Source organism: Doryrhamphus excisus, linkage group LG13, assembly GCF_037039965.1.
Source record: "Doryrhamphus excisus strain RoL-2023G ecotype Guam linkage group LG13, RoL_Dexc_Guam_v1.1, whole genome shotgun sequence".
NCBI lineage: Eukaryota > Metazoa > Chordata > Actinopteri > Syngnathiformes > Syngnathidae > Doryrhamphus > Doryrhamphus excisus.
In genome coordinates, this window is record NC_136369.1 from 7,393,735 (window position 1) to 7,407,295 (window position 13,561).

Sequence of the window (13,561 nt, forward strand, 5' to 3'; positions counted from 1 at the left end):
CATAAATAACGAGGGGATCTGAAATGCTTTTTCTCAAACTACCATGATAAAAAAAATATTCTATTTATTCTATTATTTTTTTTGTTGATAAGATGTATTAACCAAGGGTGGCACGGCGGTCTAGTGGTTAGCGCGCAGACCTCACAGCTAGGAGACCAGGGTTCAATTCCACCCTCGGCCATCTCTGTGTGGAGTTTGCATGCTCTCCCCGTGCATGCGTGGGTTTTCTCCGGGTACTCTGGTTTCCTCCCACATTCCTCCAAGGTTAATTGGCGACTCCAGATTGTCCATAGGTATGAATGTGAGTGTGAATGTTTGTTTGTCTATATGTGCCCTGTGATTGGTTGGCGACCAGTCCAGGGTGTACCCCGCCTCTCGCACAAAGACAGCTGGGATAGGCTCCAGCACCCCCGCGACCCTCGTGAGGAAAAAGTGGTTGAAAATGAATGAATGAATGAATGTATTAACCTACAAAAGGGGTTTCTTTTGTGCGACTATTCGTGATTCATTTACCATTTATTGGAAAGGTACTGAATATATACAGTATATGATACATTCTCCAAACCTGCGGACTAAAAACCTTACGAGGGAGTCGAAATTTTAAGTTGAGATGCACTCAAAACATGGCTGTTTTTGCAGGATTCTAACACCACCACATAATAAAAAACATGTTCTGTATTTTCAAGACTATAATGTAAAGTAAGTCGCTCAGTCAAAAAACGAAAAGAGAAACAAAACCCTCATACTGTATATGTTGCACTGGAAAATAAATCGCATTTATTTAAACATTTATTTCTACCCAAGTTTAAAAAAACATGGGCAGACCCACCGATTGTAGTAGAAAAGGCTATCAGCAACTCCAGACATTGGTGTGCATGCGTACAGGTAACACGCTCCCTGTGTGCACACTCTATAATGCTACATAAGCAACCACTTACTTACACAAAATAAACAGTTTGGAAACATATTTTGGATAAACGTTGGACAAGTATCGGTCTTCAGCAACAGTTTGGGGGACGGTCCAGCTTTACCCATGTTCACAAAACAGTCCCATATTTTTTTCTTGCTGGTCAGGAATCTGAAACTCCAACCACTTCTGCCTGATGTTTACCTCTGTAGGCAAGTTAGCTTTCCCCCAAACATGAACAAATATTTCCTGGAAGCCACTGCTCCGTGCTAACACGATGAAATCTTCGACAAACAGCAGAGCAGGGGGAGGGCAAGCCTACAGCTTGTACCAGGGCACGCCCATATAAGGAAGTGTCTGAAACTGAGCATCCATCCCAAACTTCTTTCAGGGCTCACTTCCTCATTATCTGAAACTTTGGCATAGCTTAACACGAGAATACAACATTGTAACTGTTATCCAAGATTCTTTTTATCATCATTTTCTCAAAATGTTGGAGCACCAACACTAAGCTAAATGCAGCCTATGTATCAACAGCATCAATATTGTGATTTCAGAATCGACTTTAGAGCATGAAGAGCCGGTATCAGAGGCATTGATATTTGAGTATCGATCTGCACATCACGACTGTGCTCGCTTAACGTGTACTGTGCAATGTGAGTCAATATTTTCTCAACCAAATGATTCTGTATAGGAGATTAAAAAGAAAAAGGGCAATAATTTTGGCTATGGTAGTACATCGACAACTTGCTGCAACATATGTTCCAAGGAGCGTGTGGCTGGTTGTCATCCTGACAATCTTTGGTTCCTCATTTCTGACATTTGCACACATTCCAATAGTAGTGTGTTTTTCTGCAACTTTTTTGAGCGCCGTCATCCATCTATTCACATAACGTGTTCTGTGGATTTTTCTCTGCCTGAATGTATCCTTGCATCTGTGAAAAATATCCATCTCCATCTTGAACAGCAGTGTGTGAAGAGCAAGGTTTTCTGCAAAGTGTAAAAGTAAACAGCATGGGATTCATTTCAGAATATAACCAACTGCCACTCAAAAAAACTGGGGGAAAAATACAGTTACAGTGGCAGTAATGTCAGTTATCCTACTTATAAAGAGTAACAATTATGTAAGATAGTGGCAGTGAAGGCAAACACGATCACAGAGAACGATGTCCCATTTCAAATAGAGGGCACTGGTTGGTAAATAGCAGTGGGCTCCTGATACCTGGACCACTGGCTTTATGTCACCTCACCAGTCCTATTCATGTTAACGGGCTCTGTCTTTTTCAGGGTGAGACTCCCGCCCAGGGAGGGAGCCCCAGTTCCACGCTGACCTGCAGCACTGCCTCTCCTTGTTCAGAGAGCCCCTCTTCCACCTTAAGCAGCAGTGCTGTATGCCACCCTTTGTCCCTGCCTTTACCACACTGTGGCTCCAGCCTCAGCCCCAGCGGGACGCTCTCCAGCTCTGTGCGCAGCCCTGCTCAATGTTCTCCTGCTGTAGCTGTCACAGATAGCAACCTTGGGCCTCCTCAAAGCCCCACCTCCACGCTGGAGAGCAAGGACAGTGGAATCATAGGTGAGATTTGGCAAGTCATGCGCATCTAAGTGAAGATTAGCCCAGTTGACTTGTACCAGAAATGCTATCTTTTAACCATTTAATGTGTAGATAGTACTTTGAATGAGGCTTAGCTCCAAGTCTTGTCAAATGTGTACTCGCTGTTTCTGTATGTCGCCTGTGCCACTTCAGCCTCAAGGCTTCAACTCCCTGCTGTCAAAACTGGGACACTGCTGTCTTTCTTGCTTATGGGTCTGATGCTCCCAAAATAGGACACTTTTTTCTCTCCAAATAGACTGTATTCATAGTTAAACAGGAAAGGGCATAGGCTGCCTGCATCATGAATGATAAAACTCTTTGATTGATGAATATCAATCAAACAGAAGATGTGGTGTATTTTGGTCAGTACAGTGGAAATTAATTTTGGATGTCGAAAATGTAACAAGGATACAGTATTTAAAACCGTTTTAGATTTTTGCTTGTACAGTTGACCTACGTACCTCTCTAATATTTCCCTTTCAGCTACTATCACTAGTTCTTCTGAAAATGAGGAACGCAGCGCAGATCTCACTGTGGATGACGTCTCAGGGGGCAGTACTATGGGTCACACAGGCGAGGACGGCCATCCTGGGCTTACTAGGAGCAATCCCACCACCCAACCAGAGGAAGTATCACAGAGAGCTGGTATTAAGGAGCCCCGGACACCGCCTGCACCGAAGAGACCACTGCCACAGCACCACATACACAGTGCTTCCTCTTTCATGATGCCCCGTCCAAATTCTGTGGCAGGTACACATACCCTCTCTCTGCTATTCTTTTCAATGCAGAGAGCAATAGAGAAGTCCATCCACTCTGGAAATGTGTTTATTTGTTTTCTACTGAGCAATATGATTATCGTAGCCCATCAGTGAAGCTGGTCTCGTTCTGACCACTAATAACCATTTGCCGCATCTGAATCTTATACAAGTGACAAAAAAGGCGTTAAAATGTCAATCTTGTCATCGTCATTAGGTTGCCTAGCAACCAGCAAAAAGTCCAGGAGGACATTCATCTCAGCCACACTGTTCTAATCAGTTAACATAACCTACATAAAAACCATCACATGTTGGCTTTGCTCAGCAAAGCTTCGGCATTAGTTCCACTGTGTCAACCTTTTAATGATCAAACAGTTGCCACCACAATACGCTAACACCACATGAGCGATGACTTGTCTACCAATATTATACACCACTAAAATAGATGAGCTGAGGCAATGACAATGACAGAGATGCTATTTTGTTATTACAAGCCAAGCTACTAAAATGCAGATGAGAAAAATACATCTAAGGATCGTAATACTTGTACAATGAGACATGTTAATGACCTATACATTTGTTGGAAATATGAATAGATCAGGTAATTAATGTGACATTGCCAAAGTTTTGATCTGAGATTGACAACTCCCTTGTCAAACACATCGTCACAGCGTGGTGTACAAGTTAAATGTCCTAAGAGGCCTCTCCTTGTCAGAAAACTACCTCCTCCCTCTCCTGTCACATTTTCTTTTACTGCACAAGGCTCTTCTTCTTCTTCCTTAGCTCTCTGTTCATTTGAGTAAAAGAAGAGATTCCCTAGGGAGTGGATTCATAGTAAAGCCTGCCAGATTCTACTGTCAGTTGGTGCTTTCATTTAGACAGTCTAGATGCAATTCAGGACAAAGATGAGGTGGGCTGCTGTGCTGGCTGGGCCTGCTAATATTTACTCCACAGACATGAAAGATGAGGACATGTTGTATTGCTCTAAATTTAAAACAAAGCTTTGATTGTTCCCTCGTGGAAAATGTTGGAAGAATCATAGCAAATTGCCACATTCAAATTAGGCATAAGTATAAAAAACATAAATAAATATGTTATGCAAGGATCAAATAAAGGGATAAAAAGCTTTGCCAAAGCAACAAAAATAATGATGCCCATAGATGTTTGGGCAATACTGTACCTTTCAAATCTGCCTGACCTATCAAACAAAAAAATGTTGGTTTGTACACCTCGGAATTGGAAAAAAGCTTCCATATCCTGCTCACAGTCTTATGGCCTTTGCGTGAGTCATGCTTGTTTAAGTGTTGTTTTTGATGATGTCTGGTGTCATGGTTGCATGGTGCGTTTGCCATGCTCCTGTCCTAACTGCAGAACACATTTTTGATTTGTGACTTAATTTGGGAGTTGATGGAGACCGGCATTAGTGGTTCCCTGGAGCGAGGCACAGCCCCAAAGACTGTGACAATTGCTTTGTGTTCTGTCTTGATTGCACAGGCGTGTATTTCTCATCTTTGTGTTTGTAACATGTTGCATCATCGATAACACAGCAAAAACATTAAATTTCCCCAGAGGGGACTCGCGAAGAATGTTTTTTCAACACATTATGTGGACACAAATACATCTCTAAATGAATGATGTTGTGTGTCAGGTCGATACAAGCTTCCTATTCCACTATACACACAGCTTACACTAAGACTGGGAACATTCTGGCATGATGAGGGGAAAAGCACGGCTGTCAGCGCCGTGAAAGCGCACAAATCACATGGTGTAACACTTTGTGTGGACGAGTGGAAAGCTGATTATTCATTGTAGCGACGTCAACCACAGATTTATGCAGTTCACCTGCATAAATCAAATAATTCTGTGTAGCGCAGCAGCTCTGCAATAAATCCTCAGCTTCATGTGGATTAGCATATTACACTGAAAGGTCTTCCTAATATTGTGTCAGACTTAATTCATATGAATGGGGTGGGTAAAATACTGGTGCAGTCATCACAGTAGTAATGTCCAGTTAATCGCAAATAGCTACACATCTCTCATCTGACTACTAAAATGTGACTTCCAATTCTCATGTTGGAGCAATGAGTCTCCTTTTATCAAAGGCTACATAATAAATAGTCAGGAGAACGTATAGCACGCTGTCGGTGGGTCTTGACTCTTATGCAAGAGACGTTAAATTGCAATTAAAATCTTACAAGCTCAACACCTGATTCCCCCCATGTCCTTGAGAAAGAACAGATGTTGCGAGATGTGTGAATGATGTGTTTGCTTACCTGTAATGGCAGCATACAGCATCACGCTTAATCACTGTCTTGAGCATTGTGTGAATTTTGGGGGACGATGTTGTCAAATGTGGTGTATAAATGTAGTGTATTTGGTATTTTAGCGATCATCTTTTCAATGATTTCTAATGTGTCAAGAGTCTTTATTGTGTTGGAGTTCTGTGCTGTTGACCTTTAAAGGAGGTAGCAACAGCTTTTCTACCTTTCGACAAATTCCAGTTGAAGAGACACCGTGCCACATTGCCTGCTTCTGATTTGAGTGTTCTGCGGAGCTTGTATTATGAGATTTGATAGGTGCAGGGGCTGAGGTGACCTTTGAGTGTGGAGAAGGATCAACAAGAGACGCTGGGTAATCAGTCACACAGTCATCAGCAGGGGATGAAATGGTAGGCAGCATTGTTGTGGGTGACCAGAGCTGTTGTCAAACTAGATGAAAACAGGATTTGTTTCTGTATCTCGCTCTCTCTCTCTGATCTGCGGTCCACTCAGCAATTTGGCCAGGCGGTCTTTAGCCAGCAGTCTTTCTCATCCCACTCCACACCGCCTTCACACTGTTTGTTCCTGTTCACACCTCGTACTGAAGATGTTCTTTCAATCTTCTATTCTACTCTTTGACTCTCCATTGACAATTGATTTTCATCTGTGCCCTTATTCTCTCAAGCATATTGTAGTTTTAATGTGAATTAATTACTGCAGCCACTTCTGAAAGTACCTTCAATGCAGTATTTGCTAGTAGTTTTACTGTGTGCCCTTTGTTGTTAAGTGTAGGAGGCAGGGCTCCACACAGACATGAAATATGCTGAAACAATAAATTGCTTAAACTCACACTTCATATAGATGTGATGCAGCTTTATCTGAGAACACTGACAGGCGCATTATTACTAAACGTAAGGATTGGTTTGAAACTAAATGTGGAAGAAAGAATACATTTTAGAAAAACTGTGATAGAGTGTGGGAGTGATATTCAAACCACAATGTAGTGAGAGACGACTGCATTTTGAAAAGGTTAAAAATGACTCCAGAAAGTCAAGTGCAACTTGACTTGTGTCAGCATTATCAGTAACGTTAAAAACAGGTAAGGCTATTATGCCAACTTCATTTTATATCCCAATAATGAATTTTAATGCAGGAAACTAGACTGCTGAGAGTTTTACAAGTTGTTTTTTTCAGCCATGTTGTTCCAATTTCATGTGCACTTTTCTGAGTGCAACTGTGTTTCGCTTTTGTTCGTTTTGCTTTCTGTCCCAGAAAATAATTGACAATGCAACACATAGAAGCTGGAATCTGATTTGTCAAAAACTGCAACATACAAATGCATTACTGGAAGCAGTGTAGCCAAGAAACATACTACTATATGAAAATAATTGACTGTTGGAGTAAAGTAATACAATTGTGAGGTGGTGGGTCAATATTTGAATTACATATATGTTTTCTGACTACAGTATATGTGGAAAAAACATTTATATTTTTACCTATTTTTAGGGGTTCATCAGTCAGGGATACTTGCAATCAATTGTAACCTTTCTCCTCATACAGCATCCATGAACACTTTTGTTTTTTCCCCCCTCTCCTTGCCTCGGGCTGACTTAGCACTCTTAGCACTATTCATGCCTCATGGCAGCAATTCGCATCCTGTGCGCATTCGCAGAGAATGCACCCCCTTGAGTAAAATGGGAGCCTCCCCATGGATTTTGGGGAGAGCACATGTTCTGCGCGTTGGGAGGGCAATTGTGCATTATTTAATTTTGTAAAAAAAACATATTGCAGTCAATGTCAATTTGAGGAGAAACTGTCAGTTTGGTCATTATATCCATACTGTTGTGCATCCTAATATGTGAGAACTAGTTGAATACTGAAAGTATCGTTTAGAGATAGAATAGAAGAACAGAATGTTTTAAATACTGTGGAGATAAAGCCTAGCTGACCTGTGAACTCGGTAGTGTGAGTGGGTGGATGGCGAAGGCGGGTGTAGGAGTAAACAACCCTTTGCATTCTACATGTTCTTTAATGGATTTATTTTATTCTAATCATTAACACGAGCTTATCTTGATATTGAGATTGTATATTGATATTGACGACAACTGGTTTCCACTGATTATAACAAAATGTAAGTCCTGATGTTTGAGTGTGTTGAGCAAATTTATGTAAGATCGAGATGACAAGACATGTGACTATCTTTCTTTCTTCTTCTTCCCTCTTCACTTGGCAAGGTCACTGAGTATTTTTCATGGAGAGCAACACAGATTATTCCTCACGTCTCCATGGATACAATAATTAATTCAAGCAATGAATTTGGCACGTCTGTGGTTTGCATTTGTACAATTTGTGCATCTCTCTGACCCTTTAATTGTGGCTCTCTTGACAGCAACGTGCTCCACAAGACTGGAGGACCTGACATATCTGGACAACCAAAGGCTAGGCGGGCACAGGAGCTCTATCCGCAAACTAAATGCACCTGGACGGAACCATGAGGATTCCAAAGGTATTTTATTTATTAACCTTATGAGTGTAGTATGTGGAACATGTTGATATGCACAAACAGACTCTCAGTGTCATCTCACACTCTGTCCAGGGAGATTGGCTCATTTTAAACAAGCTGACATCATGCTGAAACCGCTGCTGTTTGAAGTTCCCGGCACCAAGGCAGAAACATCTTTTGTGGGCCGGGATTGGCTTTTCACACGGCTGGATGAGGTCTTGAAGAAAACAAGCAATTGCGACGGAAGAGGGGCTGTCATTGTAGGAAACGCCGGCTCCGGGAAAACTGCTATCATGTGGCGGCTGGTGGCGCTAAGCTGTCATGGCATGCACACCCAACATGGAGGGCCCAGCATTCTCCACAGCCCCAGCTCCTCCCCCAAATGTAAGATTCAAACTCGGGACGCACAATATATTTTTTTAAGTTATAAATATATTTTACTTATTTATTCATTCATTCATTCATTTTCTACCGCTTTTCCTCACGAGGGTCGCTGGGGGTGCTGGAGCCTATCCCAGCTGTCTTCGGGCGAGCACAGCCAATCACAGGGCACATATAGACAAACAACCATTCACACTCACATTCATACCTATGGACAATTTGGAGTCGCCAATTAACCTAGCATGTTTTTGGAATGTGGGAGGAAACCGGAGTACCCGGAAAAAACCCACGCATGCACGGGGAGAACATGCAAACTCCACACAGAGATGCCCGAGAGTGGGATTGAACCCTGGTCTCCTAGCTGTGAGGTCTGCACGCTAACCACTCGACCGCCGTGCCACCCTATTTTACTTATTTATAGCTATTGTAATTTTAAATTTAGATTTAACTGTAATTTGTGACTCTGTGTAGAGTTTTCATGTTCTCCCCATGCATCCGTGAGTTCTCTCCGGATTCTCCGGTTTCCTCCCACATTCCAAAAACATGCTAGGTTAATTGGTGACTCCAAATTGTCCATAGGAGTGAGTGTGGTGTGAATGGTTATTTGTCTATATGTTCCCCATGATTGGCTGGCGACCAGTCCAGGTTGTACCCCGCCTTGTACCCGGAGACAGCTGGGATAGGCTCCAGCACGCCCGCGCCCCTCGTGAGCATAAGCGGCAGAAAATGAATGAATGAATGTATTTTGCGACCACCTGGAAATAAGATTCAAATATGACATCACTACTATTAAGCATAACAGTAACAAAAATTGAGAAGAAATGGATAGTTATTTTTAACAAACAAAACAGTATAACAGGGCTACCATCAAACGGCCATAAACTAGTCGTGAAGCTTATATCCATATTTCCATCTATGTGGTGATCATTTGTAGTATTTTGGTGGCAAACAAACATCCAACAGCAGCAGCTCTGAAATACAAACTGTGGCTCTAAGTGTTTTACAAGCTGACCTTTTACCTTCAACAATGGTAAAGAGCTGGTCATCCAGTGTGGCTAGCTTTGTGGCCGCTTCTTTAGCAGGGCTGGCATCTTTGTAGGCTTTCAAAACACCCTCGTAGCAATGCTGGAGTTTCAGGGGGCTGATAGGGTAAAGAAATCCCACACGATCGATGCCATGATTGTTTACAAGTGAGGTCATGTCACAGGAAAGTAGCACTTGATTGGCTCACCTCAGCCCAGCAACACACAGCACAGTATGGGTGATCTAACCTCATTGGAGAGTTTTTTCTAATTGGTTATCTGAGCTTTTTTTTAATGTTATCGGATTTATTGATACGACGATATTATCGTGCAGCACTAATTCAAACCATCATCATCATTTACCGTAGTGACCTGGGTATACTAAGACAACCCTGAATACAAGCTGTAATATGTGTTGGTTTGAAAATACAATAATAATACAATAAGATGTAAACCACGCTCTTCATGCTCAGCCATGTCAATAGCTTCTCTGAGTGTATCTGTATGTGCATGCACACTCCGGTCATGTGCCTGTGCACGAGTTGTGAGTGAGAGCCACTTCCCGAATCCTCCCATCTCTTTCAGTCATTCATTCATTTTCGACTGCTTGTAGGGGGGAAGGTGACTGCTGGTGCCTATCCCAGCTGTCTTCTTATTAGACTGTGCAGCCGTACCTAATGTTGTGACCTGTACAGTGGTGTTTTAAGTAAATGTGACACCAACAGCCTTTTTAAAAACATCATCTTGTGTCTTAGTACAAAAAGATATATACAGTACTATACATGCGGTGCAAATAACAAATACAGCAGCGCTCATTTTTCAGCGTCACTGCATTATTCATGGACACCTGCACTATATGTTGTCATTTTGATTTATATTCAACATGGCTCTAGTGGATTGTGCAGAAAGGAGCTCTGGTCACGCTGCTCTCTTGTCTTATGTAGTTGTACTGCACATGTTCCAGTCTTGCTTAAAGATGCACTAATTAACTGCAGCAGTTTAATTGTGTTTCGTCATTCTCTCCCAACATTCTTGGGCTTACACTTGGGACATTTTCTAATGAGTATAAATGGCATTTTTGTGTTTGTTGCTGTGTGCTCCATTCAGGTGGGCATAAGCAGGGAAAAGCTGCCTCCAAACAAGCCGCTGATTCCCAGATCGACCAAAGTGCTGTTATAGGAACGACCGATAGTACAGCGCATCGGAAAGAGGCTGTCAAGTGCCTCGCGACCAAGGTACCTTCACTACCACAGGAAGGCTTGTGAGAGGGTAGCACACAATCCAAGCCAACGTGTTTCCTAATTCTCACAACTTGGGTGTTGAGCACCTGTTTGTTGTAGATTTACTTGACCGGAAGCCATTATAATGTTTCTGAGGTCAAGGCCTCTCAGGCCAATATTTACATTATGTGTATATGTAGACAGACAGATGTGCAAAATGGGATGTAGGAATACTGGTCTATAGATTACAATTTATTACAGTCTGTATCAATGTGAATTTAAGCACATTGATATTGGTGTACTACATGAAAGCAAAAAAGTATGGATGTGTATTTTCCCCCTAAAGTATGGGACGTTAATTTATACAGCACAATTGAGCACACAAGGTAATTCAAAGTGCTTTACAGAATTGTAAAATCACTTCATAAAATTATTCTACAAACATGACATAAAATTCCATAAATCATTCCATGAAACAAATAAATAAAACAATTATTAAAATTGAACAGTACAGCGCTCTGCTGCACTTTTGTGGAAGATTTCCCTGTGTTAGGACCGTGTCAGTTAGCGGTTGTCTGTGGAGTTGTCTTCCCTGCATGCATGCAAATGAAAAGCTCACCGATGTGTAGAACATGGGTTGTTCCACAAAAAGCATGTAATTGTCAGGACCAGATGACGTGTCCCACATGGTGGTATACATGGTACATGATGCGCATCGTGGTGTGCCTCGGATGCGCATTTGAAGGCAATGAGAGGCATTCATGTGATTGGTTAAGATTACACTCAGCTATGTTTAAAGCCTGTCACGCCTTCTCTCCTCCCTCTTTGCCACTTGTGCCGGTGGGTGGGATGGAGGCGCGGGTGCGCCACGCTGCACCAGACTGCGCTGCTCACGAAAATTTGCAAAGTGTGCTGACGCGCCTGGTCTACGAAATTAGAGCCTGATGTCATTAAAATGGTGGTTATCCCTCTTTTTCTTTTTGATGTGAGCTCTTTCTTTGCACATATTAGAGTTCAGCATCACATAAGTATAATGGAAAAAAAATATGAGGGCTATGTTCAAAGATCCATATGACACATTTGCATGATAAAAAAAAGCTATGGACTTGTACATTCCTGACACAGAGTTTTCATGTCGCGTGTTCTACCATTAGGGCACGTGTGGAAGCTGCTGCTGATTACATCACACAGATGACATGGGAGCTTCTAAATTTACTAACTTGGCCTCAATAAGAGTAACCATGGGAACTAGTAAGACTACTTGTGATGGAGGATGTTGACTCAAAAGTCATATCATTCATTGGTCTTTGTCTTCTGTGGATTGAACTTCACAAAGCTACCGCACAGAAATATTTGTTTTTGGTTTGTATAAAAAATGATTAGTTTACAGAATTACAGATCATTCTGCATGGGCCTGAAAGGCAACAGCTGGCATTCATTTAAATTCTAATCTGTATCTTTCAAAGTGATATCATCCACATCCTTTGCAAATTAACTCTCTTTATTCTCTGTTTCTTGCCAGGTGGTTGCTTACCATTTCTGCCAGGCCGACAACACATACACCTGCCTGGTACCAGAGTTTGTTCACAGTGTTGCCGCCTTGCTGGCCAGAGCACCGCAGCTCACCCCATACAGAGAGCTGCTGATCCAGGAACCCCACCTTCAGAATACACTCAGCCTGCGGTCCTGTGTCCAAGACCCCTTCACTGCCTTCCGAAAAGGTGTTCTGGAGCCCATGGCCAACCTTCGCAAAGGTAATAAAGTCTACACACTCATAAAGTGCTCGCAAGACAAATGTGCTATTCAAGTTTAAAGACTATTTAAAATTTAAAATAGTGCCATTTTTAAGAAAAAGGGTCTCTGCTTCCCTTTCTCTGCAATTAGGTAGGCTGCTGCAATCTCCTGTATAAAATAGCCCATTAATGACTCCATCTACAGACTGATTAAGTCGCTGGTTTTGATACAAGGAAAAGTGGGAAACTAATGTTAAGTCATTTACATAAAGAAGGGACGTGTTTTTTTTTTGCCCTGGTGATTCATCAGTAACCCACCGGATTTCAAGGTCAGTAAATACTCTACAGATGCAAGCCGGCCATATTAGCCTGCTCACTTTCTTATGATTCAGCCAGTCAACTAGATTGATGTGTTATTATGGCCAAACTCTCCAGAGTCTGAGCAAAGGAGTGTCGTGTCTACTCCATCTCCATTAAGCAGGTTAGAGGGGGAAAATGAAGAGCCCTTGTGCCTCTCAAGAGCGCATGAGTTCTCACTGGCTCGTATGGGTGCACTGACCACTTCAATAATACCAAACATGATGGATATATCCTGTTTGGTGATAATAAACAACAGCAGGATGTAATCAATATCACCATTTTCACAATATATCCTCTGCTGGAAAACAAACAACCAAGACATAAACTATATACAGTATACACAGTACATCTCTTAACAACATGATTTTGTTTCCTAATTTAATATTTTATGCTCTTCTGTTCAGAGCGAAGGCTTCCTGAAGAAGACTACATTATCTTGGTTGACAGTCTCAATGAGGCTGAATTCCACAAACCCGACTATGGGGACACCATCGCTACCTTCATCACCAAGATAGTCGCCAAATTCCCGCTCTGGCTCAAGTTGGTGGTCACAGTGAGGACGGGCCTTGTGGTGAGTGTGCATGGTGTTTGTTTATTTCTGTCCTGTGAATGACTGACAACCAGTGAACAGGATATGCGGTAGAAAAATGAATGAATGAATGGTGCTCTATATCAGTGGCTGGTTGAGTTATCTCATTTCATAGAGGACATTGGCGTCTGCATTAGATTTTCTATATCAATTTCAGCATAAAGAAGTGTCATTAGGCCATTTGGATACTTGCTTCAAGAATATGAAGTGCAGTACATTGTGAGTCCATAGAAAGAAAATAC

General features: G+C 42.0%; 1 protein-coding gene across 1 annotated transcript in view; it reads left to right on the plus strand.

Moving 5' to 3' along the window:
* LOC131139354 (protein TANC1-like) overlaps nucleotides 1-13,561 on the plus strand; it is a 37,491-nt gene that overhangs the window by 5,446 nt on the left and 18,484 nt on the right. Inside the window, exons 5-11 of the mRNA XM_078795730.1 lie at nucleotides 2,195-2,480; nucleotides 2,982-3,248; nucleotides 7,901-8,017; nucleotides 8,108-8,398; nucleotides 10,525-10,652; nucleotides 12,160-12,391; nucleotides 13,135-13,301. Of these exons, the coding sequence (XP_078651856.1) occupies nucleotides 2,195-2,480; nucleotides 2,982-3,248; nucleotides 7,901-8,017; nucleotides 8,108-8,398; nucleotides 10,525-10,652; nucleotides 12,160-12,391; nucleotides 13,135-13,301 (1,488 nt within the window). The remainder of the gene's footprint in view (nucleotides 1-2,194; nucleotides 2,481-2,981; nucleotides 3,249-7,900; nucleotides 8,018-8,107; nucleotides 8,399-10,524; nucleotides 10,653-12,159; nucleotides 12,392-13,134; nucleotides 13,302-13,561) is intronic.